The sequence below is a fragment of the Neomonachus schauinslandi genome, chromosome 11 (genome assembly GCF_002201575.2).
Source record: "Neomonachus schauinslandi chromosome 11, ASM220157v2, whole genome shotgun sequence".
Classification (NCBI taxonomy): domain Eukaryota; kingdom Metazoa; phylum Chordata; class Mammalia; order Carnivora; family Phocidae; genus Neomonachus; species Neomonachus schauinslandi.
The window spans coordinates 25,779,768-25,792,385 of record NC_058413.1 but is presented as its reverse complement, the minus strand read 5'-3'; the positions used below and the strand labels follow the sequence as shown (position 1 = coordinate 25,792,385).

Genomic DNA, 12,618 nt, shown 5'->3' with positions numbered 1-12,618 from the left:
CCGCTAGAACGGTGACTGGCACACAGATGCTATTTTATTTGTTAGACCAATAGGTGAGTGAATGAAGAAAAGTCCTCTTTCTCTTTTCTCAGGGCCCTCTTCATCCATTAAGCCTTCGTGGCAACTCCAGTCCAGAGTAATCTCAGACCTTCATCAGACCACTGGCGGTGCTATTATTTTACATCTAATTTTGTCTGTCTTCAGACAGATCGCCCCTTATCTGTTTCACTTGAATATTTTTTCCAAGGAGAATGAAAGCTCCTTGAAGTCAAGGCTTTATCTGGTATTGCTTCTGGGGCTCCCACAGTAACTAAGGCAAAGAGCAGTGCCTAATAATTAGTTATTGATTAGTGTGTCTCGTTTTGAGGCAGCAACTTAACCGACAAGCTGGGCAGATTGGTGAGCTGGAAAGAGCTTATTTAGGCTTTGGAGTCAGGCAGACTTGAGTGTGAATCCTGTCTCTGTCACTTTCCTTCCTTGAGATACTTGAATTCTTTATACTTGCTCCTTTCCTTATGAAAAAGGAGCCATTGATTGTAACATAATGTTTGATGTTAAGATAGAACTGCTAAAATCCACATTTGGACTGGAGGTTAGGATGATTACCACACAGTTAAGGCAGTTAATGAACTTTATGTTTAGAATGCAGCAGGCCCTGGGCTTTCTAGGTAACCTGTTATTCTTACTTTTATGTTGTAGTAATATAATTGATACTCTTGATGTTTCTTTGGTGTATTTATTGCGGTAATGATGCAATATTGTGTCATATGTAATCACAATGACTTTAAGGTTTATCTGTACAGGCTTTGGTATGGTTTTCCCTCCCTTGAGGAGACAATTGGGACACATTTCATCACAGTAATCATTGATTTCCTTTCCCTGACTCTATTAGTAATGCATACTAATTAAAAACAAAAACACCAAATAACAAAAGAACAAAATAAGAACCATCTGCAATCTCACCGTTCAGAAATAATTACATTTTGGTGTTTTCTTCCAGGTTTGTTTTCCCTATATGTTATGTACAAAAAAAGGTATCGTGCTTTGTCCTGAGATGTCTGTCTTCTCATAAGTATCTACATCCATATCCTTAGATAATTTTTGAAAGTTATTTTGAAAAAGTTTTCTTGAAAACTGCTTTATTATCCTATAAATATGCCATCATATTTTTTAATCATTCTATTTTTTGGAACATTGTTTCCAGTTTTGAAAAAAAACCTCCTTGATAGAAGTGTGAATTACAGCTTCTCTTCTGACTTTCCTGCTGAGGAAACATATTGTTCACCTCCCAAGCCTCAGTTTCCTAATTTTAAAAATGAAACTGACATGTTCCCTAGGGAGTAGTTAACCCAGGAGGGTTAAGTAAAATGATAACTTAAAAATGTGCCTGGCACAACCCCTGGCCCCACAGGAGGTGGCCAGCTAATGTTCCTCACCCAGAATCTGGTGTTCACGTCCAGTTGTGTTTCCTTTCTCTCTGTTTCAGTGGTAATCTTTCACCATGCATCGGAAGAAAGTAGATAACCGAATCCGGATTCTCATTGAAAATGGAGTCGCTGAACGGCAAAGGTCTTTGTTCGTTGTAGTTGGAGACCGAGGAAAGGATCAGGTAAGATGTAGTCAACATTTCCTGACTGACTTTGTATCTTATCCCACAGAGTCAGCTTGTTACTGGCCCTCGGAGGTTTCAGCACATAGTAGCATTAAGGTCCCTTTGACTGGTTTTCTTTGAGTAAGATGCCTAATGAGAACCTTGGCGGGGACTAAGCATGAGGTTAAGTGTGTGTGACCAGGCTTCTAGCCCCTGCCTAGGCGCTGCTGGCCTTGTGACCTAGGGCACTTCCCTGTCCTGGCCCTCGATTTACTTTCTGGATCTGTCAAGTGAGGTCTTGGGCCTGGCAGTCTCTGAGGTCTCTTTGGGCCCTGAGATTCTGTGACTTCTTCCTTTGGCAGGTGGTCATACTCCATCACATGTTGTCCAAAGCAACCGTGAAGGCTCGGCCTTCAGTGCTGTGGTGTTACAAGAAAGAGCTGGGGTTTAGCAGGTAAGTTTGGCCCTTTGAGTGTCCTGTACCACTTACAATTCCTGCTCCTTAATTCAGTGCCAGGCAGTGATTCCCTGACCTAGTTTTTCAGGGATCATTAGGGAGGTGCTACCTATGAGGACACTTTCGAAGAGAGAAAATGATAGCGCTGATGTCCTTTCTTCGTTCCTGACAATGAGTTTCAAATCCATTCCATGCTCTGTAGAAGTGCCCAGCCCAATTCCTTGCTTTCTGCCTGTGATTTTCTTTTTACTTTTCTAAGCTGATCAAGCCTGTCTAATGCAAGTTCCTTCAATTGTCTTTTCCCATCTCAAATTTACTCTGTATTTGCAGTCTCTTTTTTGCCTTTTGTTTCTGAGGAGGACGTGCCTCATCCCATGTCCACCGCAGACCCCTTAATCTACTCTGGATCTCTTCTCTCACTTCTTTCGGGACCTGCATCCTCTTTCCTCTCCCAGCCACTCCACATCCCTTTGAAACTTGCTCCTTTTTCTTGTAAACGTGCTCAGCTCTCCAGTCTCAAAAAAAAAAAAAAAACAACAACAAAACGATTAGCTACCTACTCAGTTTTATCTCTCAGGCTTGCATTTTCTCTCACATTTATTGCAGTGAAACAGAAGCCTGGTGCACTTCTAGCCACACTCTTGCTAGCTGGCTTCTGCTTCGATCATTGTAACCAGACTGTGCTCTGGGAAGTCATCGACAGCCAGACACTTCACGCAGCAGCTTTTCTCCCTCTTTCTCCTTCCTCTCAGAGCTCTTTCTCCACTGGTTCACTGTTGTGTTTCACAGTTGGCTCTCCTCTTATTTTTTGAAGCTGCGGTAGTCAGGACGTCTAGTTGGTAAATAGCAGCCCTCCAGCACAAACACACTTAGGCCCAAAGGGGGTTTCTTGACGTCTCTGAGGTATGTACGGGGATGAGAGTTCAGCCCTGCCTCGGCTGCTGTAGAGCCAGAGCACTGACGTTCCCAGTTCTTGCTCACTCTCAGGTCTGCTTATCTGCTCTGTTCTTTCCCGCTACAGCTCTGCTTTCTGTGTTCTTCTGTCACCACGGCAGAAATAGCTGTTGAGTGTTGAGGTCCAGCAATGTCGGACATCAGTCTTTCTCCCCGAGTTCCTGTGGAGCGATGCCCACCCCTGGGCCTGAGGAGGTGGGGTCAGTCCATCTAGTGGAAACCTGGTAGTTCTACCCATAATTCTGTGTATGGAGGAGTTTGGAGTGCTGAGGCCTGTTCCTCGGCAGGTAACCTCCTTTGTGGTGCCATCAGAAGTGCACTCCTTTGTTGGCTTCTATGATCCTTTCTTGGGCTTCCTTCCTGAGCAGTGCTCTTTTTCTTGATCTTATCTCCTACCGTCCGCCCAGCTCTAGTGTGCGTTTCTGTCCTTGAGCCACTCCTCTCTCTTTTATTCCCAAATGTGTTTGTCTCTGGCATTGACTCTGAAATGGAATCTCCAGCCCTGGCTGCTTTGTGCCATGGACACTCCCGGCCTTGGCCCTGCCGCCACCTCTGCCCGGGATGCCACCTCCGCCTCTCTGGCACCCTCTTCTGAAACGTCCCCCACTTTTCGGGGCCTGCCTCCTTCCCCAAACTTACCCCAAACCCTGTAGCCACACCTTGGGGCGCCTCCACCCTCTTCGCTCTCTGTCAGTCTTCCAGTGCTGCTCACCCTCCATTCTCCCTCCTCAGGAAGATGCTCATTTGCACCCTGGTCTTGTTTTACTTCCAGACAATAAGTTCATTTAGTTAGGAGGCCTCGCCTGCTTATTTTTATATTTTCATATTTTCAAATGATCTGACATGTTTGTAGTAGGTGCTGAGATAATATTTGAGTTGAATGCATCGTTTAACGGGCTCTAAGAGTCTTTTAATTGTACTTAGTTCCAAAGGCTAAATTTGATTAGTTAGCATCCTTTGGTCTTCAAGAGACTTGATTCTGCCTAAAAGAAACTAGTTTTTGAGTAAATTGTCTTGCTTTTTTTAAAAAAATAATATAAACGCGTTCTTGTAAGAAATATGGAAAATACAGACAAATCACAAAGGTGAAAATAAAAGCACTCATAATCTCAGTACATAGGTATTGTTAGCATTTGGCTGTCTGTCACTGTGTTGTAAATCATAATAGGTATTTTGTTGTATATATTCTTTTATATTAGGGCAGGTAAGCATTTTTAATACAGATTGAGAATAAGGCCTGTTGCCTGTCAGCAAAATGGTAACTTTCTGGGACTTGTGAGTGTCACTGCCGTGCAGTTGGTGAATGCAGATGGGTGCAGAATTAGGCAGTTCACAGTGTTCGGGCAGATTTGTCTTTCCAACTTAACCCCTCGACTTCACTTGTAACACTCTCGTATGTGCCTCTTGTAGCTCTCCCAGCCCTGTCTTGAGGTGACAGAGCACCAGATTAGCTGATGCTTGTAAGTCATGGGCTAAGGCATGAGCCCGAAGTGACAGTGACAGTCACCTTGCCCAACTGCCTCTTTCACAGATGAAGAAATACAGGCTCAGAGGGAGGGCCTTTGTTCTAGCTATTCAGTTAGAGGACTGTGGTAACATTTCGATCAGTTAGAATCCTCAGTTCTGGAGCTTTCCTGTTTTTCTCTCTGTAGAGGAGAGAGTTAAATGACAGTTGGATAGTCAGGTTTTTTTTTTTTTTTTAAAGATTTTATTTATTTATTTGAGAGAGAGAGAATGAGAGACAGCATGAGAGGGAGGAGGGTCAGAGGGAGAAGCAGACTCCCTGCCGAGCAGGGAGCCCGATGCGGGACTCGATCCCGGGACTCCAGGATCATGACCTGAGCCGAAGGCAGTCGCTTAACCAACTGAGCCACCCAGGCGCCCGATAGTCAGGGTTTTTAAGACAAAAGAAAAGTTCCAGATTCCTGAGAGTTATCCAGATCCCATTCCAACCCTTATAGCCTCTGTCAGTATTGTCTTAAGTAAGAGCTGCCCTTGAGGACTTGATCCCACAGTCTGGGGAAGGAAGTAGATGAATGCATTTATGAAAAATGAATAAACTACCTGTGGTCACCCTGCCTCTCCCAGGTCTTCTGGGGAATGGTACCGTGTAGTGGAAGCATGTGCTTGAGGCTAAGGTAATGAGGTCACCAAGGTTGGTTTCAAACTCTGGTCTGGCCAGATATGAGCTTTTAGGTCCTTCTATTACCCTTCTTTTGAAGTCAAGTATTTGCAGAAGGTGCCAGGGCAGCTTAGCAGGGTCCCCACACAGATTTACCCCTGGCTCCCTCCGAAGCCCATCCTCAACCTCTCTACGCTTTCCTTCACCTTTCAAGGGAGGGGTTAGCCCTACCGTTGCCAAGTTCCCTTCTAGCTCTGAAGGTCTGGGTGGGTGATCACTGGCCTGTCCCCTGCTCCCACCCTTTTAGCCTGTCTGGTTAACTGGCTCTCCTGGGGTGTGTGTGTTGGGGGTGATTGCAGTCACCGGAAGAAGAGAATGCGACAGCTCCAGAAAAAAATAAAGAATGGGACACTGAACATAAAGCAAGATGACCCCTTCGAACTGTTCGTGGCGGCCACAAACATTCGGTACTGCTACTACAATGAGACCCACAAGATCCTGGGCAACACTTTCGGCATGTGCGTCCTCCAGGTGGGTGGCTTCCTCCAGCCTGTGCCTGGAGTCCGAGGGCGGAGGGCTCCCCTCAAGAACAGGCAGACTGTAAGGAGAAAGATTCACCTGTACCGCCTCCCCCGAGTATTGTCAGCAGAACACTTGGCCACTCTCCAAAACAAACTTGATACCTCACCCCATATAAAAATAAACTTTTCCACTCAGAGCAGCACTTATCTAGAGATACCAGAGCTGACACAGATGCTCCGTCACAGCTGCTTCTAACCAGCTGAAGGTGAGAAAGTTCTGTGAACTTCAAGTGACCCCATGTCCCCAGATCCTTAGGAGAACTAGCTGGAGACTTCGGTGAGCAGTGAGCGGTGGGACCTGTGCACTTGGGCGTTCTCCCCAGAGAGCTTGATGGGCATAACCGCCACCAACACCCTCAGTCCCTGTCGTTCTTAAAATCCCCTCAGTTTTCCCCCCACAGAGAACTACCTGGGGCCTTTTTTCACAGGTAATATTCTCTTGCTAGTCAAGTTAATAGACTAAATTTCACGTTTTTCTTTGTTTTGAGCTCTGGCGGTCTGTTTTATCCTTTGATTCCTTGACACTTGTGACCCCCGCATGCCCCAAAAAAGAACACATTTAAGCTCAAATCCCCAATTTTGGTATGTGTTTATGATATGCCTGTACTACCGTGATTACATACGTTATGAAATGTATCTTACGAAATGTAAATTAAGAAATGAGGGGGAAAAGTCATGAATTGGGAGTTATTATTTTTTCTTTCTACGTTCCAGTGGGTTGTCCCTTACTGCTGGCTTGCATCCCGCCTTGGAGACAAGAAGAGAGCATTTTGCCTCTTCTCAAGCCACCACTGAGCGGTAGGGAGTGTTCTTAGGCCGCCGCTGTTACAGGTTGCTGGGAAGAAGGCTCCCTTGGGCAGTGGCTCCCCCATGTGGTGCAGTTGAGTTTTGTCAGACAGGTTCTATCGGTAAACATGTCAGAAAATGAACATGAGGGATTTGTGAAATGCAAGTGGGAATCAATTTCTTCCCAAATAGGATTTTGTCTGAGATTATTAGACACACACGACATACAAAACCAGGTACCCCTATTCTCCAGGGCTGGGCTTGCTTCTCTGCCCATCAGGAAAGGGGTGTGTGTATGTGTGTCCATACTGGTGAGTTGGATGGGGGCTCTGGTCTTGGGTTTATGTTCTGAAGCCCTTCTTTTATCACCTGGCCCTTGGTTGAGCTTCCCTGGGGGTGCTCTCTGCATGACTAGCCCTTTCCAAGGTCTCCTTCTTCCAGGATTTTGAAGCTTTAACTCCAAATTTGCTGGCCAGAACTGTGGAAACAGTGGAAGGTGGTGGGCTGGTGGTCATTCTCCTACGGACCATGAATTCACTGAAGCAGTTGTACACGATGACCATGGTAGGTGTATGGTTTTTAACTGAACTCTGGCGGTTCAGATCAAGTTGTGTTTTTGCTGTTGGCCACGTTCTTCTAAGAATTCCTGTTCAGTAGTTCCAGTGAGTGGTTAGCACAAGCTCTGGGCCGGGAGCTTTTGGACTGTAAGTAATGAGAAGGTCACTGTGGAGAAACGTCAGTGGCCCTGACTGTGTCTGGGCATCTCTGAATTTCACATTTGCTTTCGGGTATTTGCAAATTCTGCACTGGTGAGTTTCAGGTATGATGCAGCTATTACGTAGTTTCATTTCTGGAATGGTATTCTGCAGAGAGCCAAGCCAGTGCCTCCTTTGTCTATTGCAAAAAAGGGACCACGCACAGATGCCCTCACCAGTCCTCAGCTGGTGGATGATAAGGAACATTTGCCGGTTCCACTCCCAGTTTGGCAAGAGCTTCGACTCTGGGAGGGGTATTTTCCATCCAAAGCCGAGAACATGGTTAGGAGTGGGAATATGTCCCAGTGGATGCAGAGCTGCTCTCTGACCCCATCAGTATTGCCACGTGGATGTTCTTAGTTATGCCCATGGCCCTGCTCGGGAATGGCGTTAGGATTGGCCTCAGGGTTTCACGAGCTGCGTTTATACGGTGACCTGGACTTTCCTCAAACCTTAGCTGCTTCCCATCACCACTACTCTTCCCATCACCTGCCACTGTGGCCCCTCTGGCTTCCTCAGGCGTCCTCAGACATGCCCACTACACTTTCACCTGAAGGTCTGTGCACTTGCTGTGGCCTCTGGGATATCTGTATGGCGCTCTTCCTCACTGCATTCAAGTCCTTGCTAAACACCACCTCGTCAGTGTGGTCTTTCCTCACACCCTGTTTGGAATGTGTGACCTGCTTTATTTTTGTTCAGGGCATTTGCCAAATACCTGAGGTTACATATATATTTGTTTATTGTCTGACTTCCTGTGTTAGTCTTTAAACTTTGTGAGATGAGACTTTGTTTTCCTCACTGGTGCGCTCCAGATCCTGGAAGAGTGCCTGGCGTTTAGTAAGCACTGATTAAATGCTTGTGAATGAATGAATGACCGTTGTGCCCACGTCAGTTTGTTTGTCCTTCTTCCCCCTTTCATATGGCTGTCTGCTTCTCACCTTAGAGGGCCTTCCCTCTGTACCACATGTAAGTAACTGCCGCCCTGCCATTCGCTATCACTGCACCCTGTTTTTCATTTGTTGTATTTGCCAGAATTTTACTCATTTGTTTCCCTCCAACCATTAAACCATAGGTTCCATGAGAACAGAGGTCATGCTTCATTAAATACCCGTGTATACCCAGCATGTCTGGCACACGGTTGATACGTATGTTTTATTGAATGAAGACATTTTATGATGCTGGCTAAAATGTGGGAAGATGTCCAAGTTGAGATGAGGGGAAGTTTGTTGTAATGAAAAACACTACATTGAGTATTTGATGATCCCAGTTCCAGCAAAGAGCAGTTGGGCCGTTTAGCACAGGAGGTGCTGCAGGAGTGAATTTCCATCAGTAGCTCTGGCACCTCCTTTATCCCAGGGTTGCTTATTAGAACGTCTTCACATTTAGACCCAGAGCCTCATCCTTACTTTGGGATGTCTTTGTTCACAGATGTTGTTTCTTTTAGGACGTGCATTCAAGATACAGGACTGAGGCCCATCAGGATGTGGTGGGAAGATTTAATGAGAGGTAGGTCTGAGGCACATTTCTCAGGCCCTTAATTGTGGGGAGCCATGGCGGGAAGCATATTTTTGTCTTGGACCCAGTGGAGAGCTGTGCTTTTGTCTGAGGGCAGGTAGCACAGGGGTCCAGAGTGGTGAGATCCTGACAGCAGTGCTGGTTGGAAAGCCAACTGGAAGCAGTGGAAGTGAGTGGGGAGCTGGGGCTTGAACCAAGTCCTCCTCCTATCTGGCTTTTAGCTTACTCTTTTGTCAGAGGGGTAATTTGTCTGGGTCACCGTTTCCCAAAATGTGTTTCACAGAACACTGGTATTTTAAGAGGGGCTTTATGTCAAAAGGATTTCTGGCCAGTTGTGTCTGGGAAGTGCTGATACGGTTTATCCTGTGTGAAGATTCATTTTAGCGTGTCATAGCCTCTCAAAAGTCTTGCAGCAGCAGGGACCTATTTAACTGATCGTTTCCCAGATTTATTTGACCACAGAGCCCTTTTTTAGGGAACGCCAGTTAGCAGCCTGTGAAACTCCATGTGAAGCTGTGGCCTGGATCAGTGGTCCTCATCTAGAGCAGTCTTGCTCACTGGGGACATTTGCCAGTCTCTGGAAACATTTTGAGTGTCATGACTTGGGGGAGAGCATTGGCGGGGCGGGAGACGCTACCGGCATCTAGTGCGTAGAAGCCAGGGATGCTGCTGAACAGCCTAAAGTGAACAGAACAGCTCCACAACAAAGAATCTGAAGTGTTGCTAGTGCTGAGGTTTAGAAGTCCTGGCCTCAAAGCTTGGGGCCTTTCCAGTTTTCATCCTCTCTGGTGCTTTCACTCAGTAGATGGAGTGGGTCAGGAGGTGGCCACGTGCTGCTGGATAGAACAGAAGGAAGCTTGTGCGAGTAGCCCATGAGGCTCTCTTCTTGCGCTGTGGGAGGAGTTTGAATTCTCCAGCCAAAACATGTTTTCCTACACACAGGAGTGTCTGTGTTAATTTCTTAAGGGAGCTTTTGTCTCTTCCATGTCTTTATTTTTTCTTCCTTGTGGCCGAAGGTAAATTCATTCGTGTATGGGTTTGTTTCCCTGTGTGACTGGTGATCATTTGTTGGTGGGGGGGTTGGAGTTCCCCACTGAAGGATGGCCTGAGACAGCTCAGTCCTCAAGGGGTGAGCCTAAGAGGGTGTGGGAAGGGCCGTGTGACGCAGGGAACAGTGATGGTTGTGCACAGTAGGAGTGCTTGTAACCTGTCTCTCAAGATAGTTCTGGGTGTTCTTGTTTGCTGTATAAAGCACGTTCAGGGGGCACCTGGGTGGCTCAGTCGGTTAAGCGTTTGCTTCAGCTCACGTCATGATTCCGTGGTCCTGGAATGGAGCCCCGCATCAGGCTCCCTGGTATTCCCTCTCCCTCTGCCCCCTCCACTGCTTGTTCTCTTTCTTTAACTCATTCTCTCTCAAATGAATAAATAAAATCTTAAAAAAACAAAACACGTTCAGGTGCCTTGTAGAGGAGGCTCAGAATCCTCTTACACTGCCCTCCAACTGGGTTTTGGCTTTCCCTAGCATTCTTAGAGACGGGGCCAAATGATTTTCCTGAAGAAAAGCCACACCTTTGTTGTGTAGACATTGCCTTCCTTCCCCCTCAGCACCTCATGACCATTTTGTTCCTCAGATTTATTCTCTCTCTGGCCTCTTGTAAGAAATGTCTCGTCATCGATGACCAGCTCAGCATCCTGCCCATCTCCTCGCACGCTGCCAGTATTGAGGCCCTACCTCCCCAGACCCCGGTGAGTCAGCCAGCAGTCCAGGAATCGGGGCGAGGCCGTGTTTTCTGTGAGGACCCTTCCGCGGCAGTGGCAAACCTTCTCCTCTCCTCTCTGGTAGGATGAGAGTCTTGGTCCTTCTGACCTGGAGCTGAAGGAGTTAAAGGAGAGCTTGCAGGACACCCAGCCTGTGGGCGTGTTGGTGGATTGCTGCAAGACCTTAGACCAGGTGAGTGTGGCATTCCGAACTTCCCCGCCCCAGGATAGACAGTGCAGAGGGGAAATAGAACGTATAGAAAGCAACGGCAGCCAAGTCAGGACAAGTCAGGACAAGTCAGGACTTGGATCCTCCTGGGGAAGGGACCTTTTCTCTTGCTTGAACTCATGCAGCAACACCAGGGCTAGTCTCCGTCATCTGCGTTCCTAACAAGTCCAGGGATTACCTCTCCCTCCACCCCAGGTCATCCGTTCTGGGAGTAGAGGGTCTGGGGGGCAATGGGGGAGAGGGATTGAATTTAAAGAGGAACCCCCCCCAGCGTTTTTTTCCAAGAGAGGGTGATATATCTGTATTCTTCATTTTAGTTAAGTTTTAAGGACATAAAGGTTTTTCCTTCAGCTTTGCGTAAAAGTGAGAGGAGAGCCTAAGGCCCCTTGTACCCTGGTTCCAGAGTGAGGCCTGATAGGGCCCTCTGTGGTGGTGTGGACCTGATCTTTAGGTACAGATAGTGGGCTGGGAGGGAGCTTCCAGAATGCATTTCTGTGCTCACCGAGGTGGCCAGGGCTGGTAAACTCAGCTTCTCTGGTGGTTCCTGGGCTGAGTAGGAGCTGACTGGGCAGTGCCCAGAGGCCTTCAGGCTGTCAGGTGTGTTCAGGGTTTTGGTCCAGCCTGAGCCAGAGGAGCGAGCAGTCCAGGCCTCTTGGCACTGGGCTCTGCCCTCATGATGGAAAACAGCTGTAGCGACACCTCCCACTTGGGGCGGAGGCCCAGCAGGCTGATTTCCGTGCTCGTTCTAGAAACAGAATTATCGGCCACATAGCTCTCTATGCAACCCAGGCTGCAGGCTCTAGGCTGCTTTGAGCCACTTCCTGGTCCCCTTTGTCAGAAAGAGGAAATGAGCGAGAGGATGGAGAAAGGGCAGAAGAGGGAGAAGCTGTAAAAACAGTAGTAGTGCTGTAAGAAAATAAATAGAAAAAAAAATCACTAAGTAGGAAAGAGTGTGCGTTAAAAATGGAAAATGGTGTTTCTACTTGGCAATCCCACTCTGCAGAGACAACTGCCATTGACAGTTTATTGTGTGTTCTTCTGGAACTTTTTCTGTGCATGGAAATGGAGATTTTAAAAACATGCGAAGGGATTACACTGTACAGTGTAAGTGGTCCTCTAGTAGGCATTTGGGTTGACTCCAGCTTTTTTCCTATTATAAACAATGCTGTTAGGATCTTCTTACAGATATGCGCTATCTCTTGGATAAGTTTCCAGAAGAATTGCTGGATTAGAGTGTGTGTGTGTTAAAATGGGTGTAGCACCAGTTCGTGGAACCAGCAACAGTGTGAAAACGCCTTTTTCCCTATACCTTGTCAGCGTTGGCTGTGGTTAAACTTCTAAGCCTACCAGTCCTGTGCTATGGGAACGCAGGATCGCTGTTCTGATTTGTGTTGCTTTAATTATGAGAAAAGCAGGTACTTTTTTCATATAATTACCGGTCATCTGGGTTTGTTTGTTTTGTAAATTATTTTGGGGGGGGTTGGTTTTTCATTTTAGCATTGTTTTAGAATGTGTTTTCTAAAAAGATTTATTTATTAGAGAGAGAGCACATCTGTGCCGGGGAGGGGCAGAGGGAGAGAATCTTCAAGCAGACTCCTGCTGAGCAGGGAGCTGGACATGGAGCTCGATCCCATGACCCATGAGACCACGACCTGAACTAAAACCGAGAGTCGGACGCTCAACCCACTGAGCCACCCAGGCGCCCCTAGAATGCATTTTTAGTTCAGATATCTTACCCTTATGTTAGATATTTCCTGGTTATGTTTTGTCAGAGTTTAAAACTTCTCAAAAGTAAGCAACAAAAGAGCAAAATACAGTGCTCAGCAAAAACCAAGTTAAGATGAGTAGGACCTGGATCTCCTCTGAGTGT

General features: G+C 46.8%; 1 protein-coding gene across 2 annotated transcripts in view; it reads left to right on the top strand.

Annotated features, from left to right (window-relative positions):
• NAT10 (N-acetyltransferase 10) overlaps nt 1–12,618 on the top strand; it is a 37,278-nt gene that overhangs the window by 538 nt on the left and 24,122 nt on the right. For both annotated transcript variants that reach the window (XM_021685351.2, XM_021685352.1), the window contains exons 2-8: nt 1,487–1,609; nt 1,954–2,045; nt 5,484–5,655; nt 6,933–7,055; nt 8,691–8,752; nt 10,393–10,507; nt 10,605–10,712. In XM_021685351.2, the coding sequence (XP_021541026.1) occupies nt 1,502–1,609; nt 1,954–2,045; nt 5,484–5,655; nt 6,933–7,055; nt 8,691–8,752; nt 10,393–10,507; nt 10,605–10,712 (780 nt within the window). In that variant the 5' untranslated portion in view covers nt 1,487–1,501. The remainder of the gene's footprint in view (nt 1–1,486; nt 1,610–1,953; nt 2,046–5,483; nt 5,656–6,932; nt 7,056–8,690; nt 8,753–10,392; nt 10,508–10,604; nt 10,713–12,618) is intronic.